This window comes from Crocodylus siamensis, chromosome 13, assembly GCF_052110815.1.
Source record: "Crocodylus siamensis isolate JL-2025a chromosome 13, ASM5211081v1, whole genome shotgun sequence".
Classification (NCBI taxonomy): Eukaryota; Metazoa; Chordata; order Crocodylia; family Crocodylidae; genus Crocodylus; species Crocodylus siamensis.
In genome coordinates this window covers 16,398,794-16,413,754 of record NC_143407.1, presented here as the reverse complement: position 1 = coordinate 16,413,754, position 14,961 = coordinate 16,398,794, and the positions used below count along the sequence as shown (strand labels likewise).

Here is a 14,961-nt window from a genome sequence, read left to right as displayed (position 1 = left end):
AGACATTTGTAAAACCTTAGACAGAACTGAATGCCTGTTTGAGAAATATGAGGATGTGTTAACAAAGCACATACCCGTGCATTCATCATGTACAGGACACCTTGCCTGCACTCAGTGCACCTCTTACAGGTTCTGCTTTGAAATATTTATTTAGTCTTTTATTTTCTTTAGTTACTAGTTCAGTTGAAACATATGCAGGTTTCTTTCGCTTTATGCTGTACATGCATTCCTGGAAAATGATGTTGTAACAGGGAGCCAGTGGTCCCATTACAGAGCAAGCTAGAAAGCTAAGGACTCATAGAGTGGCAGCGGGCCAATCAGGAAACTTGTTAATTGCTAATTAAGGACTCACAGACAGGGGATGGAGCTGACCAGGAGCTTGTTAATTGTTAATTAAGGATTTGTATAAAAGAACCAGGTCTGACTTAGGAACCCCTCCAGAAAGGGAGCTGGAGTGTTGGCTAAGAGAAAGTCAGAGCGACGGTGCAGTTTCCTGTGCAGAGGCGCAGGCGTGAGAGAGGGGTAGCTTCCCTCAGGGATGGCAGACAATGGTGCCCTTGGAACGTCGTGAGGGAAGCCGGTCCAGCTATCTCCAGGACAGGTACACAATGTTAATTAGAGACTTTGAATGAGTGATATGGGGACCGGATGTATATACAGTGCCCTGAGTAACTGTATCTTAAGAATTCTGCTCACCCCAGACAGGAGTAAGTGATGAATGGATTACAAGTTGCAGTACACAGCACTGGCATTTCAAGCGACTGCTTATTCATGGTGGAGGGTGGGAAGAGCTGCAGGTTGCACCTCCTAGACATAAAGAAATGTGGCTGAGTTGCATAAGCACATTACACCAGCGGGAGCTTGAACACGTTTCAGTTGCAGGAGATAGCAGCAGTGCAGGGAGCGGCATGTTGCGGCTTTTATTAAAACCAGAAGCTTCCCACATGTAAATTTTATTCTGAACTCCCATTAAGTTGTGGCAGACAAGAACGAGCACAGGAACGGCAAGTGGGACTGAAACATGTTTCTTTGATTGATCCAGGAACACCTGCTTACAGGTGCATAACTCAAATTTGCATAAAGGGAACCCACTTTACAATGTAAAAAATAGAGATACATTCCAAGACCTCAATTGGACTGACCCTCAGACCCATTTTTACCACTTTACAAGATGGTTTTGGTACTTGCCAACAGCAGACAGAACACACAAGCACAGGGCGCTGTCGTAATGGGGATGGCAACCACAGAAACATGTCTCGTAGACAACAAGTGAGGAGCAGAGATCCACACAGGAGACTGTATTTTGGTGCGCATAACTCCTACAATGTACTGCACAAAGCAGTTGACTGCGGGCTCCCACCACACTGATGCATAAGACTGAATTTACCTTGCGTATAACATATTTTTGGTATAAAAAGGGTCATTGCATAAGAGCAAATTTGCACATACAGAACCTGCATAAAGGGAGGGAACCCTGTATGCAGTTTCCTGCTTTCTCTAGTCACACCTACTTGGTCTGTGCCCTTCTCTTTATTTTCCAGCTTTGTTATACACATATAATGAGTGTGTCAAGTCTCTGCCAACAGTTTTCCTTTTAAAGGAACCATTACTTTTCTTTTTAGGCTTGGGTATGGTAGAGGGTTGAGGCCTATCTAACTGAAGGATTAGTGGATGGCAACCACTAGCGGAGCAACTGTTTGTTCTTCTTGATAGTGCTCTCACTAACCTCACCCATGCTTGCCCCAGCCTTCATTATAACTGTTATCATCTTACTAGCCAGATGATGGTCAAGAATGGTGGGGAGTGGGCAGGGATGGAACCCCATGTCCCCCCGCCTGGTCCCGGCCCAGTCCCCCCTTCCCTTCTGCAGCTTGGGGTCTGGGCCTGCTGCCCCCTTCCCTGCTGCACTGGTGGGGGTAGGGGAGGAGTGGGCCTGGGCCTAATCAGGGCAAGAGGCCTGGTCCTCCCCTCCCCCTGCAGCTGCCACATCGGGCTGGGCCTGCTGTTCCATGCCCCTCCTTCTCTCCCCCGTCGTGGTGGGCTGGCTTCTTGCTGCCCCTCAGGCCCACTCCTTCCCCTCCCCCACCACTACCATGTCAACCCAAGCCCACTCTTTCCGCCCCCCCCCCCCCACCTGCGGCTGCGGCACTTCTGCTCCTCCCTGCCATCCCCCCGCATAGGGCCCACTCCTCCCCCCACTGCTGTCACATCAGCCATGCAGACAGTGACAACAGAAGGGGGGAGGGATGGGTCGAGGCCAGCACTGGTGGCCATGCACCCCCCAGGGCATCCCAACCCCACTCCCACCCCCACGCCGCCACCTCCAAGGAACAAGGGTGGGGGGGGTGAGGCCCGTTCCATTGGCCTCATGGTCCCTTATAGATTTATAGGGTTATAGATTTTTACCTGAGGCAACAGATAAATTTACCAATCTTCTTTCCAAAGCCTTGTACCTTCCAGGAAAGGGCCTTGCTACACTACAGATATCAAATGTGCTCTTTTCTTCTGTTTGCATATGATTAAGCTCTTTAAAAACCTCCAACGCTATTTGTCTCCTTCGATCAAATATCCAAAGGCCAAAGCAAGCTCACTCCAGAAATTGTCTAATTGGGTATCAGAATGTGCCAAGCTGTACTATGAGACTGCCAGAGTGTGGCAGTACCAACTCTGATAGAGGCACATTCTATCTGGCTTGTTTAAAAAGTGCGGCTTTAACTCTGCATATTTTAGGTCAGGAAGCAATTTGAGCCTATGATCAGATTGTTATGGACTGTGGGGGGTTTTGCTTTCCTCTGTAGCAGGGAGTGTGGCCCTCCTTCCTTAGATTTCTGGACAATATTTCAACAACACCTGCAGCAGCAGAACACTAGCCACCATTATCCCCCTTCTTTACTTGTGGCAAGTTAGGGTTCTCTGCCTTGTAGTTGTGCAACAGGATTGACTGCATAGTTTTAGTAGTACAAACAAGGATTTGTGTGGGATGGTTCAGATAGAGATAATTGTGATTCAGGCAGCTAGTTGTACGAGGGATTTTGTGTTATTCCTATTAGGAAATTCTTGAAAGGTAAGGCGAAGTCACAGGTTTGGAGAAAGGGGCATGCCTGACACAGTCTGTTGTATTTCCAATGGCCCATAAGTATAATGTGTCTGCGTGTGCATATTTGAGGTGTAGACTATGTAATATGTGGAGTCCTTGTGTGGCTGTGTGTGGCAACTGGAGGTCTTGCTGTTGCAGATGAAAGTCAAGCCATCTGCTACCCTGAAGAAGTTTCATCATGTTGCTCTGTTGTTTGTTCACTCTTGAAGATGCTTTTCACTTTTCATTGACCGTCTTACTGTTTCTCTTGTTTGTTTATTTGCTTTTTCTGGATGTTATTAAGGAAATGGCACGTTTTCTCCACCTCCACGTCGCCTCACTGTCCCTCCTCCGAAACCCAGGCGCTCCAAGAAAGGTCTGTCGCACCTGTGCTTGCTGTTTGATTATTGCATTTGGGTTGCAAGCTGCCTTGACTTTTTACTTCTTGATTCCAGGATCTCAGGATGTTTGCCTCTTAAGAGTTGCAAGGAGTAGGAAGTGTGCTCTTTCTTCCCTGTACAGCACCGTTTGTAGTCACCCCATGCTGTGACCTTGTTTGGATGTTAAATGTTCTTGAGGGCAGGGAAATCTTTCTTTTTTTGGGGCTTGTCTTCTGTTCTCCATGATGTCCCAAAGTCATAAATGTTTGCATGAGTTGCAATGACTGGAAAGGACTGTTTGCTTCTGTTGTTTGTTGGACCCTGTCTTGGTCTTTGTTTTCCTTGTTCTTGTTTGAAGTGTTTAGTTTGATTAGTGTTAAAAGTTAGGTTTGAACTTATGATGTATTTTCTTCCACAGCTGAACTGGATAAACAAGAAAATTACAAGCCTCATCCACCTGAGAACTACAGACCTCTCTCAGGTAAGAATTGCTCCTTCAAGTCTTCAAATACTGTATTGTTGAGGTTGTAAAAGAAAGTTTGGAATTAACAGCCAAGCAATAACCACATAACTGCCTGTTAGAGAACGGTTTATTCCCTACTGAGAATCCTTTTAATTTGAGCTTCTGGAGGAGTCCTGGCACAAGCTAATGGTTTCTGAATATATTGTTTTACCTAGAGCCTAGCCAAGCTGCATTCTGGAAAGAAGGAACTAGTTGCCTATGCAGTATTGTTTCAAGGGACTTGAATTTCAATGTGAAAATGCTAGAAAGGCAGAACATGCAAGGTGAGCAAATGTTGTGGGTGGGGAGGAAGGAATGGCAGGAGCCTGCCAGAATGGTTGCTAGAAGAGAGTCGAGATTCAGGTTGCCTGCTGTGTAGGCAGAGCAAGGGGGAGGTGCTGTCAAAAGCAAGAAGTAGCAACAAGAATGCAGAAAGGCAGGCTAATACCTGAGAAATCTCATGCAGCTGAGTCAGGTGTACATGACATTGTAACCCCAACAGGATGGGCAGTAAGTGAAGGTCTCGCTGCTGTTTGGAGAGATGCTGGGAATTTAGAATGTGGGGGGACAAGCTGTCCAGTCCTGGCAGCAGGAGGATCATGGCTCTTCTTTGAATGGCAGCAGAAACTGAGAAAAGGAAGTGTTCTTTTTGTGTGCTTGGGCATTAAGAACAGAGGCTGTGTTTGCCCTTTCAGTAGGAATTTGCAGGAGGATGCCAGCAGAGCACCCAGTCTTGCTTTGGATGTGCATTGGGACTAGACTGAATAAGGGAAGGGCTCTTGGATCAATGAGAAGATGGGCATGAGATAGGTGAGTTCATTAGGGACTGGACAGTTTGCAGCTATCAGAGTCCTTAGCTTTGCTTTTCTCCACTTCAGGTATATCTACACTGTAGTCACATGTCCATGCTAACTTTAAACAAGCCAACTTGGCTACTATTGGAGGCATAGCTAGGATAACATGGAGCTCATCATGGGCTCCAACACCTGCCCAAGAAGTTGAGTTAGATCCTAGTTGGAACTGCCAGCTGGTGTATGGGTAGCTTGTGTATGCTTATGCTACACTGCAGTTGCAGTAGCATCTGCAGGGCAGACATAGCCTTAGCATCTGCTCTGTAAGTAGAGCCTGGAGCTTTGCCTAGAAGGCGCACCCTAGAGTAGGCTTTCCACTCTATGGCTCCCTCTCCTCTTCTTACCCCTTAAAGACTAGGCCTGTGCACTTGTGCAGCGTGGGGACATGGGGCTGGGTCCTTGGGTATCACAGATGTTCTGTGTAGGCCATAGTTGTGGTTTTTCAATTGCTGTGGCCTGACTTAAAGGGCTAACCTAGTGGGATGTGGATATTTCCACCTTACCAGCTGTGCTCCATGTCAATTCCCTCTGTCAAGTCAGCAGTTCTAAAAGTACTGTGTGGTGAGGAGGTGTACCTTCTCACTTCCTTCAGTCACAAAAGGAAGTGAACTGCTTTCATTCCAGTTTTCAACATCAACAGTTTGCCCCACATAGCCCAGACCTGGAAAATATCAGACCATAGATGAAAATGAGAGAGACGTAAGTTATAAACAATTGGTAAAGGCCCTTCAACAGGGAGGCCTCAGTAGCCTTTAGAAAGGAAAGCTGGATGTGCACCTGTGTAGTCCCCTGCTGGCTTTTTCCAAGTCCCTCATTTCTCCTCCCCTATATCAATGTTGCATTCCTACCCCAGTTTTCCCACCAAAAAAGGGGCAAAGTAGAGGAACAAGAGTTGCACACTAGTAGGTAGGCCAGGGGTGGGCAAAATGCGACCCGTGGGCCAGATGTGGCCTGCGGGGCCCCTAAACGTTTTAGAAAATTAATATTTATCTGCCCTTAACTGCCTGTCATGCAGCCCTTGATGGCTTGCCAAAATTCAGTAAGTGGTCCTCCACCCAAAATAATTCCCCTCCCCTGAGCTAGGCAGAGCTTGGCTGCTTGGCTCCCACTACATGAAGCCTGGAAGTGGAGGCCTGAGGAACAGCAAGAAGATGGTGCTGGCCTGAATGGATTCTGTTCAGTTCTGATTTGTGGTTTCACTTGGCTTTTCAAGACCATGAATGTGTTTCATTTCTATCCCTCAGTGCACAAATGTCAGGACCTTGAAGCTGAACTGCTTGTGCCTAGGAGTATGGTGGCTGTTTTTGACTACAATCCTAAGGAGAGCTCTCCAAATGTGGATGTGGAGGTGAGCAGCAATAGGTACTTGCTACTCTTGACTTGCTTCTCTCACCATCTCTATCCATTTTACCTTCTGATACTGGTTACCTTTGATCTGACTTGCACCATCTTTTTCCCAAGTGACTGAGTTCTGTGAGAGGTTCCAGAGGAAAAAACCCTGGAGGCAGATGCTTTTTATTGACTGTGCAAGCTGCCTCCACCCTGTTCCTAGATACTTTACTATAGCTGTGCAAATAATTAAGGTTTTATTTGGCAGCTGAACCAAAAATCAGTTGTCTGAACTGAAATTAAAGCTTTTCTCACCAAAACAAACACCTTTGTTTTGATTTCAATATTGACCCTCTTTAACAGAAGCAAAGCAATGGAAATGAAGAAATTGTGCACAAAACTAAGGAAGAGCTGTCTTTTTGTCCCGTAGCCCAATGGCAGGAGCACTCACTCACTCACTCCAGTTCATATTTCTGTTCTCTCCAAGGATGTTCAGCCTATATCTTGCACTTCATCTTACACCATAACCAGCAGCCTATCAGGCATTCTAGGGTGGGTTACTCTCAATTTCTCCTGTTGTTGCCGTTCCACTTACTTATAATACTAAAGTTATCATTGTTTGCAGGGACTGGAACTCAGTTGGCTGACCTCCAAGGTGAGTGCCTTAACCAGCGGACTAGAGAGTCACTGTCATGCTCTCTCTGAGTCATTTTATACACAGTGCCAACAATGCCCTGGGAGAGACCGAAAGCAGCCTATCCTCTACCCCAGCATGCACTATAGACTAGAGGACTGTCCTGTATATCCTCTCTGGGGTAGTACCTCAGCTGTTCTAGGATTCTGGAGTGGTTGTTTTGCCTTTCATATGTCCAGCCAGGTCTCTGCTTTTATTTAGACAGTGATCCATTGTAAACTGCACTATGCCACTAATCTTCATTGAGGAAACTGAATTACCCTTAGATGTCAAGAATATGAATAGACTGAATTGCATTCCATGCAGAGGAAACATCTTTGTCAGTTTGTGCTCTAATCAAAATGTTATATCAGATTTGTTAAACAGTCTAAAGTAGGGATGGGCAAAATATGGCCCATGAGCTGTATCTGGCCCACCAGTTGATCCTGTCCAGCCTGTTAGGTGCCACTGAAAGCCTGAGGAGGGAGGGCTATGCCCCATGCTGCTCTGCTCTGCTGCAGCCAGGGTTGGGGCTGGACTGGGCCATGCAGCGCACAGACTTTATTCCCCTATGCATCCTTTCCCCCTGCCCAGCTTCTTGTTAGTGCTGCAGCAGTGCAGTCCTGGCACTGTGGCCACTGACTGCTGGGCCCACATGGGATGGGTTGCAGTGCAGTATGCTGAGTAGCCATCCCACATGCCAGCCCACCACAGTGAGCTGCTGCTACCGTGGTGCTGTTAGGAGGTGAGTCCATGCCGGCTGTGGTTGGGGCTTGGCCTGGGTAGCCACTCCCAACTTTCCTGATGCAGTGTGGTGGCAGTGGCTCGTTGCAGCAGGCAGGTGGGCAGGCAGGACAGCTACTCAGTGTTGCATTGTGCCCCATCTTGCTCAGGCCCAATTGTTGGCAGCTGTGGTGACCGAACTTTACACCACTAACTGGAAGCTGGGCAGGGGTTGGGGGCATGGATGTGGGGGCCAGAGGAATCTACGTGCTGCCTGGCTTGGCTCCTGGTGGAGGGTACAGCCTTCCTTCCTCAGGCTTTTGGACATTTGAGGATCAATTGGCATCTCCCTACTTTGCCCCTGGCCCTCAAACTCACCAAAACTCATTAAGTGGCTCTCCAGCCCAAATAATTCCTCACCCCTGGTCTAAACCATGCTAATTTGCATTTTAATTATGCTGTCCTTTTTATTCCTATACTGGTTATCATTCTGTACTAACCATTCCATGATTTTTCCAAAGAGGGCATCAGTCAAACTAGATCATCTTCAGTATAACATTAGACTTTTCTCTGGTCAACCATGGTTTTCCCCTGTAATGGGGTGATTCTTTGTGAATAATGGGGCACCCCCTTGTGGTGTGGTGGTACCTGGCTACCTAGTCTGCCCTAATTCTCTCTCTCTCTCGCCTGCCATGTCATGGCGTTAATTGAGATGTTTTCTTGAGAGGCTGCCTTAGGGAACCTAAAGCCTAGGCCATAGGCACCCTGTCTCCCTATCTTGTCCCCAGCTCTAAGTTTAACTGGGCTGTGCATGGCTTTGCTCCTTCTCTCATTCCCCTGCTCCCCCTTTCTGTCAGTGCATGGATGCCCAGCCCTGCCAGTCTCCAGTCTGTCTTAGTTCTTCCTTTTTGTCTAGGCTCTGACCAGTCTGGGTTCCCTTCCTAGGTCTCTTGCCCCAAAACTGCAAGGTAGGTCCAAAAACCAAAACCACAGAAAAAAATCACAGTACACCACTAACTCTGTTCTTTGGCCTCCTTGCCTCCCCCACAGCCATTTCAGTCCACTGAGTGTTACTACTGTCATATGCAGAAAAAGAAAAAAACAGCGAGCAGGCCTGTACTGGGCTCTCAAAACAGTCTGTAGTCCTCAGGGTACTCCACTTCCCCAGACACTTCTGGTGTCACTGTGAACAGTTCCTAATCTGTATAGATTTAGTCAGCTCCCACCACAGGGCTCCTCCAGGGTGAACATAAATCTGATCTCAGTTCTTTGTATTCCCTTCCCAGGGACTTCCAAGGCACAAAAAATGGAAATCCTCAGTACTTCCCAGGCACTTGCTCCTTCATTTTGGGTTGACAGAAGTCCCTCCTTTCAGGTAGCACCTTCCTGGCTGGAGGCGATTCCACCCTCGCCTCCCCACAGGTCTCTGTCTCGCTCTGCCACTGTACCCACTTTCCTTCCTCTGGCCTGGGGAGAGTTTGTATTTTAGACAGCCATGCCCACCTGGTTATCTCACTGGGTTTCCTGCTCCCTGGGTACAGTTGTGATCAGTGTCTTGCTCTCCTCCCCTTGCTGGGTCCGGCAGCTGGCTAATTCAGCCCAGGGCCTGGCATCTTCCCTCTGAGGTCCCTCCACACACTCTAGTGCAAGCTGCTTGCTCTGTCCTGTCCAGCTGGGTCTTCCCTTGACAGCGGAGGTCCTCTCCACCTTGTCCATGCTGGCTAGGTCCATCTTTACAGCAGGTAATTGTTCCCTCCTCTGGGCTGCAAAGGTTCAGGCCTTAAAGTGGTCCTGCTGCCTTTACTTCCCTCGCCCCCTCTCCTCTTTAACAGAGGTAGGGTTACACCTTCTGTTACACCCCTGTTTTCCAGGATCTGTTAAAAATCAACTTGTTGGTCTTGGAGAATGCTGTGGTTAATTATTAGGATTCTTTTGCATGCAAATTATCCAGTCCAGCTAGTGTAACAATATTTAACTTCAGTAGTTTGTTGTTGGCCATTTTTTAGGCTTTTTTTTCTCTGCCTTTTCACATGTTTTTTGTATTTTGGCTCAGAAGGGTTTGTGAGTTGTTACATTCAACGTACACCTCATCCTGAAGCTATGTAAGGTCATACAGGATTGGCTGGGGCAGATTAATGGTCTGGCGGTACTATGCAGCAGTGAGGGCAGTTGTGCATTCCTTTGTCTTCAGATCTAGAATGACACCTTTCTGGAAGATGCCAAGCACAAATAACAGTACATCCTCAGTACAGAAGGATTAACTGAATCGGTGGTTTTCAACCTTTTTTTCCTTTTTTTGTCAACCCTTTTTTGCGGACCCTTAAAAAAAATTGAATGGAGATGCAGACCCTTTTGGAAATTTTGAATGGATTCCTTTGAATTTGTAAGTGTGGATATTCACATACTTTTGATTGCTCATGGTCATCTTTTGCAGACCCCTTACACAGTCTGTGGACCCCCAGGGGTCCACAAACCTCAGGTTGAAAGCCACTGGACAAGATCATCTAACAGCTCCTTCTGAGTTTAAACTCTGTTACTTTGTCAATTTGAGTTGAAGGTTGGGTTGGCTTCCTGGGGAAAAAAACAGCAATTCTTCTGTTAAATGGAAGAGAGAATGACCAGGCCTGAGTAAGCATTGAGCAACCTATTTACTGCATCCCCAGCCCCGGAACAGTTATCTTGTACATGGCCCAGGAGTTGCCTCTGTGGAAGAAATCAAACTTCGCGTTGTGGTTGAATTAGAACTGACAGAGCCAGCTTTTCTTTATTTAAGGCTATCCTGTGATCACAGGGAGAATTCCATACAGCAAGGGGAATTGCCCACTTGTCTGTTTCAAAGGATTTCTCAGACTCTCTAAGTTCACAAGCGTATTTATACTAAAGACAGAGAAAGATAAAAAATACACCTTGGAGAAACAAAACAATAGTAAATTACACAGAAACTTAGAACGTTTACTGAAACAATTATCTATGCATAGGGCTATCCAAAGGCATGCAGGAATACACAGGGCAAGATATCAGGATAACCCAAGGAATGCAGGAATGCGGATTCCTTATCTCAGAACATCTGAATTAAGCAGTATCAGCATGTCTGGTCTTTGTCTGTTTTTCTCGTCAAGTAAGCCAATTACTTCTACACCTCTGACAACAAAACTAGCTAGGATTGTCTATTAAGCCTGATGAAACAGAGCTGTCTTGCACAAAACCCAGGTTCCTCTGAAAGATGCTTGCATCCAGGGGATTGCCCTTTAGCCTTGGGCCTTGGAAAGAGCATGACTGCTGAGAGATGAAGGAGAGAGGAGAAGAATTGAGACATCCTGTGTCACCACAGTTGTTGTCAGCAGTCCCTCATGGCTGAGGATGATCACTCCCACAGGTCAAGTAAAGGGTTGTTAATGAATCCATTGATGGTTAAGGAGGCTTATCCTAGAGCCACAGACGCTCTGGTTGATGCTACAGGTGATGGTTAAAGGGAGGGTCAGACCATGGATTTCTCGGTTTTGTTTCCCTTCCTTCCATGCCTGTTGTTTTTCAACACTATGGAAGCGTTGAAAAATCAGCACTTCCATAGTGGTGGTGTTAGTGTTAGTGAGGACACTGGCATTTGTGTGATGATTCTCCCACTATGCCAAGAATCTTTCGGTAGCACTGGTGAAGGCATTCCAGGCTATTCAGGTGGTCCCTGTAGGTCATCCAAGCTTCACAACTGTAGAGAAGAGTTGGGATTACCACAGCCTTGTATAGTAGGAGTTTTGTTCAAGTTCTGATGTTGTAATCTTTGAACACACAATTATTCAGTCAAGGCAGAACTGGTGCATCAGATCCTATACTGGATCTCCTCATCAATGTTGGCCTTCTTTGAGAGATGGCTGCCAAGGTACAGATAGTGTTCAATATTCTCCAGCTCCCGTCTGTCAGTGAGGATTGTTGCTGGCGGAGTTGAATGGCCTGGAGCAAGCTGGTTTTGTTTTTCCAATGTTAAGGGTCAGTTCCAAGCACTGGTATGCTTGAGAGAAGCAGTTAAGGGTGTTCCTCAGTATGTGCAATGACAGCACAATCCTCAGCGTAATGAAATCCCACAGTCTGAGATGGAGTAACTTTGGTTTTTGACACAGAGGCGGGACAGTTTAAAAAGATTCCTGTCTATCCTGGACTTGATACCAGTGCCAGGTGGCAGATGGTCATGGATGAGCATCTTGATAACCACAAGAAAGCTGGAAAACAAAATTGGTGTAATCACGCAGTGCTGCTTGAAGCCAGTTCAAATGGCAAAGGGCTCTTTAGCAGAGCCACTGCATATGATGCAGGCAGTCATCTGGTCATGAAAGAGTCTTAGGATGGTGATAAATTTTCCTGGACAGCCAGAGTTTGATAAGATTTTCCATAGAGTCTCACAGTTAACAGAGTTGAAGGCTTTGGTCAAATTGATAAAGCCATGTACAATTCCTAGTGTTGTATTTCAGGAATCATCTACCCCTGAATTATTTATAAGCCCTTGTCTCCACAAGAAGATAATGACTATAACTCTGAAAAATATCTAGGTTATATTGTATTTACTGAAATATATGAAAATCATCAGGAGTAATGGGAGAAGGTCAAGGTAGAAATAATTAGGAGAATTTTTTCAGAGAACAAGTGCACAGGAATGGAATCTAGTCATCTACCAATCTTTATGCTTTTTACTGGATGATACAGTGTGAGTACAAAGTTCTAATTACGTTACTCTTACAACCAGATTTCCAACATCATTTGATTTCACCCCTTCTAACAAAAACAACTTGATATTTTTAAAAATTTTAAAAATCTCAATCTACCGGTAGATCTCAGAGTCTCTTGCGGTAGATCTTGGAGTCAATCTGAGGCTGGGGTGGGGGGCTGAGTGCCTGCATGCATGCGTGCGCATACCCTGGTCCAGCAGGTTAGTCTGTGGGGGAGGGAAAGGGTGGGAGCTAGACTGAGTGAAGAGTGCAGGATTCCTGAGGAGTTAAAGCTGTTCACAGTGGCTTTTATGTGGAAGGGTGGTACTTCTCCAGTCAGCTGTGAAGTATCATTAATAAACTCTAGCTAAGTGGAGAAGTGACACCCTTTGGAGTAAAGTCACAAGAATCAACTGAGCTGGCCAGCCTTAATTTAGCACCCTGCTGCAAATTAAAGAGGTTGTGAGCCACCTGGGTAGGATCCAGGTTCTGCTGTAATTCATTTCCCTTATTAGTGTTAGCATTCACCAGATAACAATAGTGCAGTTATGTTCCTGTTCTGTTCTTCAGATTTTTCAGTTTCAGCCCTTTCAGTTCGTAATCCCACTTTGAATTCTTCTGCCACAGCTGGAGTACTGTGTCCAGTTCTGGGCACCACACTTCAGGAAGGATTGTAGATAGGCTTGAGAGGGTAAAGAGAAGGATCACCTGTATGATTAGGATCCTGGAGGATATGCCCTGTGAGGAGAGACTCCAGGAACTGGGCCTGTTCAGTCTGAGTAAGAGAAGACTGAGAGGTGACTTGATAGCTGCCTACAAGTAGGAGGGCTATTAGGAAGGCCAAGGCAGAGATGAAACTCAGGCTAGTGTCCAGGATTAAGGACAACAAAAAGTCCTTTTTCGAGTACATGGGGAGCAAGAAGAGGGCACCAGGCAATGTAGGGCCCCTGCAAGACGCAAACAGTAATCTTGTGGCTACGCAGACAAGAAAGCTGATATTTTTAACAGTTTCTTTGCCTCAGTTTTCTTGAACAGGGACCGGGACATCCCACCTACCAGAGGTAGGGATAATCTTGGGGACAGCTCTGTCAGGCCTTCAGTCAGTGCAGATGTAATTAGGGATCTTCTGGAAGGGCTAGACATTTTTAAATCTGCAGGTTCAGATGCTCTCCACACAAGGGTGTTGAGGGGGCTGGCAAGGGTCATCGCGGAGCCCTTGACCCAGCTGTATGAGCATTTGTGGTCATCTGGCCAGGTGCCGGGGGATTGGAAACTGGCTAATATGGTCCCAATTTTTAAGAAAGGGAGGAAGGAGGACCCAGGTAACTATAGGCCTGTAAGCCTCACCTTGGTGCTTAGGAAGATCTTGGAGGGAATCATCAAGGAGCACATCTGTGGGGGGCAAGCAGGGGAGATCATGCTCAGGGGCAATCAGCACGGGTTCATCAAAGGCAGGTCCTGCTTGTCCAACATGATTTGCCTTTTATGACCAAGTAACTAAATCCTTAGATGATGGTGTCGCCATGGATGTAGTCTTTCTAGACTTTAAGAAGGCCTTTGACACTGTCTTTCACTGCATCCTCATCAATAAATTAAGTGTCTGTGGCACTGATGCCTACACAGTTGGATGGGTAAAAAATTGGCTGATGGGGCACACCCAGAGAGTAGTGGTGGACAGGTTGTACTCAACCTGGCGAGATGTGAGCAGTGGGGTACCCCAGGGCTCGGTCCTCGGGCCTGCACTGTTTAACATCTTCATCAGCGACTTGGACGAGGGGGTGGAAAGCATGCTGTCCAAGTTTGATCATGACACTAAGATGTGGGGCAGAGTGGACACACTTAAAGGGAGAGAGAGGATGCAAATAGATTTAGACAGACTACAAAAGTGGGCAGATGAGAATAGGATGGGGTTCAACATAGATAAATGCAGGGTGCTGCACCGTGGGAGAAGGAATCCACAGCATACTTACAGGCTGGGGAGTTCCCCTCTTGAAAGCACAGAGGCAGATGGGGATCTTGGAGTCATTATTGACTCCGAGATGAACATGAGCTGCCAATGCCAGACTGCAGCCAGCAAGGCCAGCCATACCTTGTCATGCATCCAAAGATACTCCCCCGCTATGCGACTTTGGTCAGGCCGCAGTTGGAATACTTTGTCCAGTACTGGACACCGCACTTCAAGAGGGATGTGGCCAGCCTGGAGAGGGCCACCCACTTGGTGAGAGGGCAGCAGGACAGGCTCTATGAGGAGAGACTGAGGGACCTGAACCTGTTCAGCCTCAGCAAGAGGAAGCTGAGGGGAGACCTGGTGGCTGCCTACAAACTCATCACGGGACATCAACACCAAATAGGTAGAGCCCTCTTCTCCCCAGCGCCACCTGGGGTGATGAGGAACAATGGTAATAAGCTGATGGAGAATAGTTTCATAGTTTGTAGGGTCGGAAGAGACCTGAGCAGACCATTGAGTCTGACCCCCTGCCTTGGTAGGAAAAAGTATTGGGGTCAAACGACCCCAGGAAGATGTTCATCTAGTTTTGTCTTAAAGACCCCCAGGGTAGGAGCCAGCACCACTTCACTTGGAAGTTGGTTCCAGATCCTACCCACCCTGACAGTGAAGTAGCACCTCCTGATGTCTAATCTGAATCTAGCCTCTGCCAGCTTGTGACTATTATTTATAGTCACTCCTGGTAGTGCTCGGGGTAACAGGGACTCCCTCAATGCCTGCTGGTC

The 14,961-nt window shown here is 46.9% G+C and overlaps 1 protein-coding gene across 1 annotated transcript in view; it reads left to right on the top strand.

Moving 5' to 3' along the window:
• Nucleotides 1-14,961, top strand: part of TSPOAP1 (TSPO associated protein 1) — a 103,652-nt gene that overhangs the window by 61,687 nt on the left and 27,004 nt on the right. Inside the window, exons 21-24 of the mRNA XM_090026351.1 lie at nt 3,381-3,452; nt 3,875-3,937; nt 6,054-6,157; nt 6,764-6,793. Of these exons, the coding sequence (XP_089882477.1) occupies nt 3,381-3,452; nt 3,875-3,937; nt 6,054-6,157; nt 6,764-6,793 (269 nt within the window). The remainder of the gene's footprint in view (nt 1-3,380; nt 3,453-3,874; nt 3,938-6,053; nt 6,158-6,763; nt 6,794-14,961) is intronic.